This window comes from Staurois parvus, unplaced genomic scaffold (assembly GCF_062004578.1).
Source record: "Staurois parvus isolate SC_StPar_1 unplaced genomic scaffold, SC_StPar_1.0 ptg001476l, whole genome shotgun sequence".
Taxonomy (NCBI): domain Eukaryota; kingdom Metazoa; phylum Chordata; class Amphibia; order Anura; family Ranidae; genus Staurois; species Staurois parvus.
The window spans coordinates 212,495-225,334 of record NW_028319272.1 but is presented as its reverse complement, the minus strand read 5'-3'; the positions used below and the strand labels follow the sequence as shown (position 1 = coordinate 225,334).

General features: G+C 48.6%; 1 protein-coding gene across 1 annotated transcript; it reads left to right on the top strand.

Annotated features, from left to right (window-relative positions):
* The first annotated feature begins 5,071 nt into the window (after positions 1-5,071).
* Positions 5,072-8,946, top strand: LOC149435792 (pancreatic progenitor cell differentiation and proliferation factor B). Its single transcript, XM_089662442.1, has 4 exons — positions 5,072-5,227; positions 5,877-5,954; positions 7,271-7,367; positions 8,515-8,946. The coding sequence occupies exons 1-4, from the start codon at positions 5,173-5,175 to the stop codon at positions 8,621-8,623; spliced, it is 339 nt and encodes a 112-aa protein (XP_089518568.1). The 5' UTR covers positions 5,072-5,172; the 3' UTR covers positions 8,624-8,946.
* The last annotated feature ends 3,894 nt before the right edge of the window (positions 8,947-12,840 follow it).

Here is a 12,840-nt window from a genome sequence, read left to right as displayed (position 1 = left end):
ACCCATTTTATTTTTTTATTTTTATTTTTTTTCATTTTTATTATACACTTTTATTGTGCACTCTGTATAGTATACCATTCAGTATTAGGCTGACCTTTTTTTATTTTTTTTTTTCACTTTTATCGTGCATTTTATATAGTATACCATTCAGTATTAGGCTGATCCATTTTTAATTTTTTTTTCTATTTTTTTCATACACTTTTATTGTGCACTCTATATAGTATGTCACTCAGGCTGATGATACAGAAGTATCTCTCCAGAATACACATGACTTCCCATCCATAAACGTTCGATGGTCGGTCATTATCCATCAGAAAGGGTCTGATTGTACAATCGGTCATCAAGTACGTTCGTGTTGAGAACCATCGCATTCCCCAAGCCCCTCTATAACACCCCCCCCCCCCCCCGGTACCCCAACTCCCCCCCCCCCCCCCCCCCCAAGGTATAGGGGACATACAGACCACCATGGACACAACCCCATTCACATTCTAATGGCTCAACAAAGATAACTCGATGGTGAGAACACCAACAGCAAGGCACCATTTTGCTGTTTCGTCTGATTGCCAGCTCTTGGGACAAAGCCCAGCCCTTCGCCTTCCCCTGTGCAGCTGTGTCTTTTGTTCTTTGGCGACCATTAGAGTTTGTTTTTCCATGCAGACTATGTGGAGGGAGGAGGGAGGACTGCGGAGGGAGGGCGGAAGAGGAGGAGGGGGGGGGAGAGATGTGGCTCAGCCAGTTCTGACTAGTTCTCAAACTGTAGAAAAGATGTATTTATCATCCCTAACCCTTCCCTGCCCATATCCGGGTTTAGAGTCCAAAAAAATCGATGCTTGGAGCCCGTTCACCTACTTGTGGTGCGTTAGCATGCGTTGCGTTAATGCGGCCCCTTAAAATGAATGAGCAGCTAACGCGCCCTAATGTCCCCAAAAAATCGGGCGTGACCCTTTTTCTTGGTAATGCAGCAAAACGCACTACCTTGCGTCACGGCACGGTTGTATTGCATTTGTGCGTTGGGGTGCCATTCAGGATCGATCACGATACATGCGTTGCAATAAAGCACCCCTTGAAACGAACAGGCAGCTAGCAAACCTTAACACCCCCCCAACAAAAAAAATGGGCGTGATCTTTTTGTAATGTACCATAACAAACGCACTTCTTTGCATTGTGGCACTCTGCATGTGCGTTAGGGTGCCATTCAGGATCGATCACATGTTACATGCGTTGCAATAAAGCGTCCCTTGAAACGAACAGGCAGCTAGCGCACCTTAACATCCTCCCCCCCCCCCCCCCCAAACAAAAAAAATGGGCGTGATCTTTTTGTAATGTACCATAACAAACGCACTTCTTTGCATTGTGGCACTCTGCACGTGCGTTGGGGTGCCATTCACGTTACATGTGTAGCAATAAAGCACCCCTTGAAACGAACGTCAGCTAGCGCCCCTTGAAACGAACAGGCAGCCCCCAAAAACAAAAAAAACCAGACGTGATCTTTTTGTAACGTACCAAAACAAACGCACTTCTTTGCATTGTGGTGCGCTGCATGTGCGTTGGGGTGCCACTCACGATCGATCGTGTGCGTTCCGGTGCGTTTTTGGTGCATTCCAGTACAGTTCTGTGCAGAAAAAAATGCAGCCCATTCTACTTTTTTTTTCTGCAAGCGCTGATGTGAACTGTAACACTGACAACCTACTTTCTGTGGGTTTCGGATGCAGAAAACAAAGCAACTGAAACGCACGTAGTGTGAGCTGGCCCTTGATTTTGGAAATGCCGCACCAACACGTCACAACCAAGCGCAGTGCCGGACAATTGTGGTCCATCCTATTCACTGCGTTTTGGATGCAGAAAAAAACAACTGTAGTGTGAACCGGCCCTTACGGCGCTGAAAAGGGGAAGGAGTGTCATGTAAATTTGCCAGCATGCTGGAAAATCTCCAGAGCTCTCTAGTTGACTGTAGCCCCCCCCCCCCCCCGTATGACATTTTGGCATGGCCAGTGCCCCCTGTATATCCGATCCTTTACGAGCTTCTTATTTTAAACCCCTCCGGAGCTGGCCGGTTTGTTCCTGCGGGCTAATCGGACTGCAAGCTCTTGAGGTTCAGGAATGTGCTGGTCTCAGCTGCCGGGGTCACATCTGCTGGGACGGCAGCATTTTTTTTTTCACTGAGCAGACCAGTGTAAGCCGGTCATGGCGATCAGAGCACACAGATCCAGGGGCGGACTGACTATTTGGAAACTCAGGCACTGCCTGAGGGCCCGGGGTCAGTAGGGGGCCCCATGAGATGCCCCTGGTACCTTTTTCATAGGCTTTTTTACATTTGGGCAAGGACACAGGGGCCCCATGATCCCCTATTGCCCGGGGGCCCCATGAGATGCCCCTGGTACCTCTTTCATAGGCTTTTTTACATTTGGGCAAGGACACAGGGGCCCCATGATCCCCTATTGCCCGGGGGGCCCCATGAGTTGTCAGTCCGCCCCTGCACAGATCACAATAATCCCCCACTCCCCACGACAGGATCTGCGTTAATAATCAACCTCTTATGTAACGCAGAATGTCAAATTAATCGCACAGGTGAGCGCTCGCCCGCCTCCTGCCTACGCAACCCTTCCTGCCATGTTGGTGCTCATCAGTGTAGGAACACAAAAGAAACGCATGATAATCAGGGCTGACAAGGGGAGGATTTGCTTAGAGCAATACGGACAGTTTTCACTTCAGACGCTCTCATTCGAGGTCTAGCCTCCCGTCTTCTGAGGCTGCGCTGGCACCATTTGGACCAATGGGAGCTCATGTGGAGCAGGGGGGCAGCCGCCGCCGCAGGCTGACGTTAAATCTACGCCCCATGTTAGGTAACACAGCCTCACCGGAGGATTCTGGGTAAAGAGCGACTGCTTGGGAAAGGAGGGGTGCAGGTCGCTCGGGGTGAATTACGGGCTTGCTCCTTTTTGGATGCCTCGATTCGATCCGATTGGACGCAGACGTCAGAAGAGCAATCTTGTGTTGGAGGAGCCACACATCATTGCCGGGAAAATCGTCTGATCGTCAAAATCGGCCATGAATTTTCCAACATGTCCGATAAAAAAAATGTGCAAAAACCCCGAAAAACAGTCTTTTTTTTGGGGGGGGGGGTTTTGACGAAAAATCAGCCGATTTTCGACCCGTCTATGGCCATCATAACTCTGCCGTCCCCCTTTTTATATAGATCTGAATCGGCCCTAAATTGAAGACACATACCGGCTCCTATGGCCTCGCTTGCTGGGCAGACCAGGCCGGCGAGGGCCACTGTAGACGCAGACGCGCGGTCTCTTTAAGGATCCAATGGCTGGCCTGCAACCGGATCGCTAATGTGACCCGGCCTAAAAAATGCCAAGTGTATGGCCAACATGGCCTTGGCAATGTCCTGAGCGCAGAGGACGGTTGTAAACCTATATATTGTAACCCTACGCCGTCTATATGAACTCCGCCGCTAAACGTCGCAGGAAAATATGCGGCCAATGTTGGCAGGAAGCGGACACCGCCATACATATGGCATGCGCTATCTTTGTACCTCTGTGCACCCAGCCACCCCGGACGCCTGTCAGACAGCTCTGCACTCCCTGACCTCGGAGGACGCAGGATCCCACAAAGCTGGGTATTTGCTGTGTAAACATGGCCGCTCCCTACTGACATTGTATAGACGGGAGAGCAAAGCATTTCTGGCTCGCCTGCGGCACAGGTGTGACCAGCACCCATCACTTCACCTGTGCTGGGAATATCCCCAGTCACCGGCCTCCCCTCCCCAACTGCAACCACACTCTCTTATAACAACGGGTAGCAATCATTTTTCACAGCAATGCACATTAACGCCCCCCCCGGTCACATCGGTGTGACTTACAAATCGTACGCCAAGTCGCACTCTACTGTCTATTTGAGCGGTTCCGGCTTGGTCTGAGTCTCACCGATTTCTAAAGTAGCGCCTGCTACTCGCTCATTGATTTAAACTCGCTCATTGATGTCACGTTGCAACCATGTGCAATACATGCGATTACCATGTGGTACTGCAACATTATGGGGAGGTCAACGCACTCCACAGTGAGTGTGAAAGAGTCCTAAATTAAGAGACAAACAGGGCTGTTGACGTGCCGCGGCATTTTTGACTTTGGGTGCGTACTTGTTGGTACCACCTGTCCGATTTGACCATTGAGTTTATTGGGGCTGTGCAGCCACTGCATGGTAGTGCAGCATGATGGGGTTTCACCAGGTGGTAAGGAGGCATTATAATTTGGCATCCATTTGGGTTTATGGCCCCAAATGCAGGGGGTCTGGGGATGGTAATCCTACAAATTCTGGATGAACCTTCTAGATTGTAAACCCTCAAGATCAGGGCCCTCCTATCCCTTTTGTATTGAACTGTTTTGCTGTATTGTCTCCCATTATATTGTAAAGCGCTGAGCAAACTGTTGGTGCTATATAAATCCTATAAAATAATAACCTTCGGCACATTGCTCTGCAATGAAGAAAGAAAAGGGATTTTTGATTCACATAGATTGCAGTACATGTTTAAATCGGCCAACTGTGTCAAAGTAATCCCTCTCTGGCCAGTCCCTACTCTGCTCTGCAAATGTCCCAGAAGATGTATTGTATTGTAAACCCTATCCACTACTTTAGAAAATGAACTCTAATGCATAGAAGTCTTGCACATATGGAGTTGGGGTGCCCTTTTCACTAGGGTCCTATTAGCCAAAGCTTTTCGTTCACTTTTGTATACAATGGTGAGGGATGTCAGGATTTCATTGCTATGTCCATATTGGGGAGAATATTTTCCAGGAAGTGCAGGACAATCTCTCCCCAAAAAGTACAAGGTGGAGTTCTAACCCCTCACCGTTGTATCAAAAAAAAAATGTAAAAAGTCTCATACGCTGTAATCATATCAAAAACAAGTCAGCCCAATGGATGACCTCTCTTGAGGCCCAGTGAGCCAAGGACCTTTGTACTTGCTAGGCTCCAGAACAATTTGTGCTCCATCTTGTGGCATCTGTAGTAATCAAACCTGAAAGTTTCTAATCAGTCTGTGTCGTTGAATGAGCCCATGTGTAGTTCTTATTGCACTTCACAACTTATCTAGAATCTTCTGAATCTCACTGTGTTCTCATCTTCCAGGGTTTACATCATCTTAAGTACAGCAAGGCTTGAACCATCATGGCTTCCATTCCATCAAGTGGCTCACTCGTCGCAACCCACGACTACTACCGCCGTGAGTATCTTCCGTGCAGGGTATAGGGAACAATCTCGCTGTTTTAAAATCCCCCCCCCCCCCAGGTCACTAATTGGGTGGCATTATAGAAAGCCAACCAAACTAATTGTTACAACCTCTACAAGATCTGCCAACCAAAGATGCATTCAGCCATCCAAACTTGGTGGTTGGAGGCTAAAGAAACTCAAGAAGAACACCATGATAGAATTATTTAAAGTGGAACTCCAGGAAAAAAAAACTAATTCAGTTGTGTATATACAGTGCTGAGAGGTTTGAACCAATGTCAGGTCTCTATCATCTGTAGAGTCACTGGGATGAAGCAAAAAATCTTGACGAAGACCTGACTTTCATTCTAACCCTTCTCCACTCTGTCCAAATTTACAAAAACCAAACTTGTCTGGAAGTGCACTTTAAAGATGGTTCCCCCCTCAGCCGTACATCCCTAGACCAGCGTGGCTGTGTTTTTCTTTTTACTATTGAGATTTCGCAATGCATGTTTTAGGTCAACCCTTATCCTGATCCTCAGGAGTTCTGTCAATGATTAACCTTGCCTGTGAAAATTGTTGACGGCTCCATTTGTTTTGGCTCTCGTCCCTCCCCTTATTTCTAGGTCATGGAGAAATAATAACATGTTTGTGTCTTCTTACAGGACGCCTGGGGTCCACCTCCAGTAACAGCTCTTGCGGCAGCGTGGACTATTCTGGAGAGGTCATTTCTCACCACCCAGGTGGGTCCCACCCCCCCATACAGGCCACGGCCTTCACAGAAGGGGGGTGTCGCTGAGTTATGTATATGCTTCCGTGGACGTTGGTCTGATAGTCTACAGTGTTCAATACTCTATGATCAGAGTCGGGTTATACAACTTATGTACTTGTTCTCCAGGCTCACTCTTGGTCGATGACCTGGAATACGCAGTAAACAGACACTGTCACAATCAGAAGAGGGAGGTCAATGGGAAATCATGTACAGCTAAATATTTAAAGTGTGTAGAGCCAAAAAGTTAGTTTTAAATGGACAATGGAAGAGCCAGATCTTCTCTTGGGTTTTTATTGGTGTCTGGATCCCTGCTGGGGAGAGTCACCCTCTTGGTCCTGGTGGCAGAATGTGATGGGAAACCCAAAATACTGTCATTGGAACAGAAGATGAGAGGAAATGGGACGACTGTTCTGGTGACAACTAAGAGGTGATTTACTCACTTTGATAAAATTTCTTCTCCCTTCTGTTGGGTCTACAGAACAGAAAATGAAATTGAAATCTGCTCAAAGGGACAGACAGCAAGAAAAACCTGAGAAATGTTCTAACCATTGTTTAGCACATCCAAAGTTTTGGTTACAGATACATCCAGTGTTCACCCCGTCTGTCCTGGTGACTTTTCTCCCAAGGAGTGAAAGAAGATCCCAAAATTTGTGTAGTCACCAGAATGAGACTAGAGGGAAAGTCTTCCAATGAGAACAGTAGCTTAGGTAACAGCTAAGCATTCCCTCACTTTGGCTATGGGACAGAAGTGAAGGGAAATCCCCTTTAGGCCATTGGGATAATGTAGGCCTTTTTTGAGGGGAAGTGGGTGCCCTTTATGGCCATTATGTCTGTTGGGATAGTGTAGGCCTTTTTTGGGGGGGTAGTACCCCCAATCAAAGAGCTCACAGGAACAGAGCTGAGGCCATCAATCACTGGCTGTGTACTGGAGCCACCCCACCCCATTCCTTCTTTTTTTTTTTTTTCTCTTTGGGTCAGGAAAACTTTTCAGCAGGGACTCATGGTGATGGCAGAGGAACAAGGCAGCAGACAGAAATGACACTTACAAGTACACAGTATAGAGGGATATGCTTTGTTCGTATTTCATTTGAGGTTTACAACCACTTTGAGGCTCCTGACCGCATTGTCCAGGTGCACCTTTTTCTATGGTAGGCTATAGGTGGTCATGGTTCTTGCCTTCTATGGCCACATGTGGTGGAGATGGGAAATGTGGGCAGGGTTGCTGTCTGTCTTGTCTCCTCACTGGAAATTTTGGGGGAGTTAATCTGAAGTCTGTTCTTCCTGTAGGTCTCCCGAAGTCGGATCCTGGACACTGGTGGGCCAGCTTCTTCTTTGGCAAACCTCACCATCCCGTCATGACCACTGTTTCTGAATCCCCGGAGAAGTAAGTGGACACGTGACCATCAATACACGTATGACACCTTGTATAATTACGTCCTGTTTACATAAATTCTACTGCCACCGACTGGGCAACAAAGTGTCTGATCTCAAAACGGGTGGCCTGTCCGCTCATGTCTCCACATCTCCCTATTAAGAGAACCTGAAAAACAACAAATTCTAAGACCATCCATGTCAAGCTGGCCGGTATGAAATATGTAGGATGGTAAATAGATACCAAACATGTCAAGATTTAAAATTGTGCATGCATGTAAAATGGACTCCAACTACGCTGCCCAAAATTGTCCATACATGATGCTCTAAAAGCCTTTACTGGTTACTAGTTTAGTTAAATGTGAGCTTTGGTAGAATTACTGCTCTCGGGTCGATGTTCGTAGTGACACCTCATATGCGCAGCCTAATCGCCATTCGCATACATGCTCTGTATCCATGCAGACATTTTCATGGGGGGGGTGCTTTAGCTTTCTTCATTTTCTCTCCTTCCTTTCTTTTTCTCTCCATTTCTTTTTCTCTCCTTCCTTTTCTTTTTCTCTCCTTTTCTTTTTCTCTCCTTCCTTTTCTTTTTCTCTCCTTCCTTTTCTTTTTCTCTCCTTCCTTTTCTTTTTCTCTCCTTCCTTTTCTTTTTCTCTCCTTCCTTTTCTTTTTCTCTCCTTCCTTTTCTTTTTCTCTCCTTCCTTTTCTTTTTCTCTCCTTCCTTTTCTTTTTCTCTCCTTCCTTTTCTTTTTCTCTCCTTCCTTTTTTCTTTTTCTCTCCTTTTTTTTCTCTCTTCCTTCTCCCCTTTTTAATAGATTTGGGCAGGTGACAGGTCCCCTTTATAGAGACATCATGGGTCTATTAGACCCCTGATTCCCCTCTACCTTCCAAGGCAGCTGATGAAACACAGATGTTTGATCTGTACTGGCCAGGGAAATGAAACTAAGTGATTAAATCCTCAGAGGAGATGGTGGAAAGTATGTTCTTCCATCTCCTCTTTAAGCAGTTGACCTGACCACATACCATGGTCCTGGGCTCCATGTTGCAACAGGAGTGCCCTAGATTTGTGGAGGGCTCCATGGCTCCCTTGTGTCCTAACACATAGGCCAGTCCTCTATTTTGGATCCCCCTAATCTTGATCTCTCTTCTCTCCTCTACAGCTCAGGAAGCATCCGTGTGACCAATGGCCTTATCCCTTGTGGCCTGGCTCAGGAGCCGGTGAGGAAGAACGTCGGTGAGACCAAGACTGACTCCAGTGCCTCCGCCTGACAACCCCACCCTCACCCCTGCCATGCATTCCCCCCCCCCCCTCACTGGAAAGACGCTGGGTGGTGGAGCCCATTCCCCACCCCCCCTTCCCCTCCCCCTGCCCCCACAGGCTGCCCCACCCCCGTAGCTTTTTAGTCATCACTTTTTTGTTATGTTTTTATACAATGGAAAAAGAAATAAGAAGTAACTTGTTTTTATTACATCCGTAACACTGAAACATTCTTAATTGTTTGTTCCCCATTCCCCCCCCCCCCCCCCCCCCCTTCACCTATGATGCCTTGTTTTATTTGTAAGGGTCAAATAAAGTTTCTTCTTTCAAAGAAGAGTGTTTTGTTATGTCATTTTTCATGCAGTTAGACTAAGGGTTTGTTCACACCGGGTGTGGTGCGGGAACACGTGAAATCGCAGGTTTTCCTGCACCACATAAAAAAAAAAAAAAAAAAAGGTGATGCCTTCTGCAGACAGGATAGATGGTATTAATCCCTAATGGCAACCCCCATGCATCTTGGCGATCGTGTGTGCGTTGGTACTGCAGGACTACCCTGTCTGGTATTGGGCAATTTTACAAAATCGTGCCTGCGCTTTTCTTGCACCTTTCACATACGTGTGGCGTGTTGAGATTAAGGGGCTGCTCTATAAGTGCCATGTTGGAACGCACCTTATGTTGCAAATGTGCCCTAAATGTTCTGGGGGACAATTTTCTCGCAATCTATATATTCATTGCAGTTTTTTTTTGTTTTGTTTTTTTTTTTTAAGCCCATTACAGGGGATGGCTGTGATGTGGTTCCAAGTCCTGTTTTATTCTTATACAGGATTTATGGCACCAACAGTTTGCTCAGCGCTTTACAATATAAAGGAGACAATACAGCAACAATACTGTTCAATACAAGAGGGATAGGAGGGCCCTGATCCTGGGAGCTGACAATCTAGGAGGGAGGGGCTAGTGGTACAAAAGGTAGTAACTGTGGGGGATGGAGTTATTATTATTATACAGGATTTATATATTATTATTATACAAGATTTATATATTATTATTATACAGGATTTATATATTATTATTATACAGGATTTATATAGCGCCAACAGTTTGCTCAGCACTTTACAATATAACGGGAGACAATACAGCAACAATACTGTTCAATACATGAGGGATAGGAGGGCCCTGATCCTGGGAGCTGACAATCTAAGAGTATACATTGTATTGTAACTTATGTCTACCTTCATTTTGTAAAGCGCTGTGCAAACTGTTGGGGAAATGGAGATAGAGATGCCTCTGCCTGTGTGGCGGAGAGAGGCAGGCGGAGAGAGAGAGGCAGGCGCAAGCAGAGAGAGAGAGGCAGGCGCAGGCAGAGAGAGGCAGGCAGAGAAAGATGCAGGCGGGGAGAGAGGCAGAGAGAGAGAGGCAGGCGCAGGCAGAGAGGGGGAGAGAGGCAGGCAGAGAGGGGGAGAGAGGCAGGCAGAGAGGGGGAGAGAGGCAGGCAGAGAGGGGGAGAGAGGCAGGCAGAGAGGGGGAGAGAGGCTGGCAGAGAGGGGGAGAGAGGCGGGCAGAGAGGGGGAGAGAGGCGGGCAGAGAGGGGGAGAGAGGCGGGCAGAGAGAGGCAGGCAGAGGGTGAGAGAGGCAGGCAGAGAGAGGCAGGGAGAGAGGGGGAGAGAGGCAGGGGGAGAGAGGCAGGCAGAGAGAGAGAGAGGCAGGCAGAGAGAGAGAGAGGCAGGCAGAGAGAGAGAGAGGCAGGCAGAGAGAGAGAGAGGCAGGCAGAGAGAGAGAGGCTGGCAGAGAGGGGGAGAGAGGCGGGCAGAGAGGGGGAGAGAGGCGGGCAGAGAGAGGGAGAGAGGCAGGCAGAGAGAGGCAGGCGCAGGCAGAGAGAGGCAGGCGCAGGCAGAGAGAGGCAGGCGCAGGCAGAGAGAGGCAGGCGCAGGCAGAGAGAGGCAGGCAGAGGGAGGGGGAGAGAGGCAGGCAGAGAGAGAGAGAGGCAGGCAGAGAGGGGGAGAGAGGCAGGCAGAGAGGGGGAGAGAGGCAGGCAGAGAGGGGGAGAGAGGCAGGCAGGCAGAGAGGGAGAGAGAGGCAGGCAGGCAGAGAGGGAGAGAGAGGCAGGCAGGCAGAGAGGGAGAGAGAGGCAGGCAGGCAGAGAGGGAGAGAGAGGCAGGCAGGCAGAGAGGGAGAGAGAGAGAGGCAGAGAGGGAGGGAGAGAGAGAGAGGCAGGCAGAGAGAGAGAGAGGGGGAGAGAGGCAGGCAGGGAGGGGGAGAGAGGCAGGCAGAGAGAGGGAGAGAGGCAGGCGCAGGCAGAGAGAGGCAGGCAGAGAGAGACGCAGACAGAGAGGGGCAGGCAGAGACTTTTTTTTCTTTTTAAATGCATTACTTTTTATATTGAAAGTGTTGTTGATGATGAGCTCCATTCAGGCCAAAATGATGTCATTAGTCTGCTGCAGACAGTGAAAAAAACACTTCCTCAGTCTCCTGTCCTTTGATCACTCAGACTGTACATTGTAACTTTGTAGCAAATCACTAGGTGAGAGACTACAATGGGGGTTGATGTTAAATGTTTATGGATGAAACTAAAAACCGCACAGACACCAGAATTTACACTGGTTGTGCCAGCTATGAGCCACAGTCTCAGTCCAGCAAGTAGATAAATGATGCCTAAATAAACATGGTGCCGTCTTTCTGGAAAGGAAAGCAGATCGGGGGGGTGCTGGGAGAGGTAACAAATACATGGAAGTGTTTTCCCTGACATATTGCTCAACATGCTGCATTTAACAAAATAATTTTTTTTTTTTTTTTTTTTATGCATGTAAATAAGGGATGTAGACATAAACCCAATGACATGTCAATGCTATTTAACCACCTCCCACCTACCATATAAGGTAATGACGGGCGCAAGGTGGTTCCCTCGTTCTGGGAGGACGTCATAGCGTCTTCCCATGCTAACGTCACATGCGCAGCTCCAGGAGCGCGCGGCGATCGGTGGTGTGCTGCGTCCCTCGGACACAGCAGATCAACAGAGCCGAAGATGTCAGCGCGGTCATGTGATCAGCTGTGTCCAATCACAGCTGATTGCATGTAAATAGAGAAATGCCAGTTATTGGCATTTTTCTCCTCACGAGCTGTCACGCTGACAGAGGAGAGGAGAGCCGGTAATCAGCTTTACTCATGATGATCAGTGTGTGCCCTGATGCAGGGGTGGACTGACCATTGGGGAACTCAGGCGCTGCCCCGGGGTCAGTAGGGGGCCCTGATGATGATGAGATGCCCCTGGTACCTTTTCATAGGCTTTTTTGCGTGTGGTTTGAGTGTGGGCGAGGACACAGGGGCCCCATGATCCCCTACTGCCCAGGGGCCCCATGTGTTATCAGTCCACCCCTGCCCTGATGATCACTGTAGCCCCAGCAGTGCGTCCTGTCAGTGTCCATCAATGCCACATATCGGTGCCCATCTGAGCTGCCTGTCAGTGCCACCTATCAATGACAATCAGTGCAGCCTAGCAGCGCCAATCAGTGCTGCCTATCAGTGCCAGTCATTGCTGCCTATCAGTGCCCATCAGTGCAGCCTATCAGTGCCAGTCATTGCTGCCTATCAATGCCAGTCATTGCTGCCTATCAGTGCCCATCAGTGCAGCCTATCAGTGCCCATCACTGCAGCCTCATTAGTGCACATCAGTGAAGGAGAAAAATCACTTATTTACAAAATGTTATAACAAAAACTAAGAAAAAACATTTTTTTTTCGAAACTTTCATTGGTTTTTGGTTTGTTTAAGAAAAAACCCGGAGGTGATTAAATACCACCAAAAGAAAGCTCTATCTGTCACAAAAATTTCACATGGGTACAGTGTTGCATGACCGCGCAATTGTCATTCAAAGTGTGACAGCACTGAAAATTGGCCTGGACAGGAAGGGGGTAGAAGTGCCCGGTGGGCAGGAAGGGGGTAGAAGTGCCCGGTGGGCAGGAAGGGGGTAGAAGTGCCCTGTAGGCAGGAAGGGGGTAGAAGTGCCCGGTGGGCAGGAAGGGGGTAGAAGTGCCCGGTGGGCAGGAAGGGGGTAGAAGTGCCCGGTGGGCAGGAAGGGGGTAGAAGTGCCCGGTAGGCAGGAAGGGGGTAGAAGTGCCCTGTAGGCAGGAAGGGGGTAGAAGTGCCCGGTGGGCAGGAAGGGGGTAGAAGTGCCCGGTGGGCAGGAAGGGGGTAGAAGTGCCCGGTAGGCAGGAAGGGGGTAGAAGCGCCCGGTAG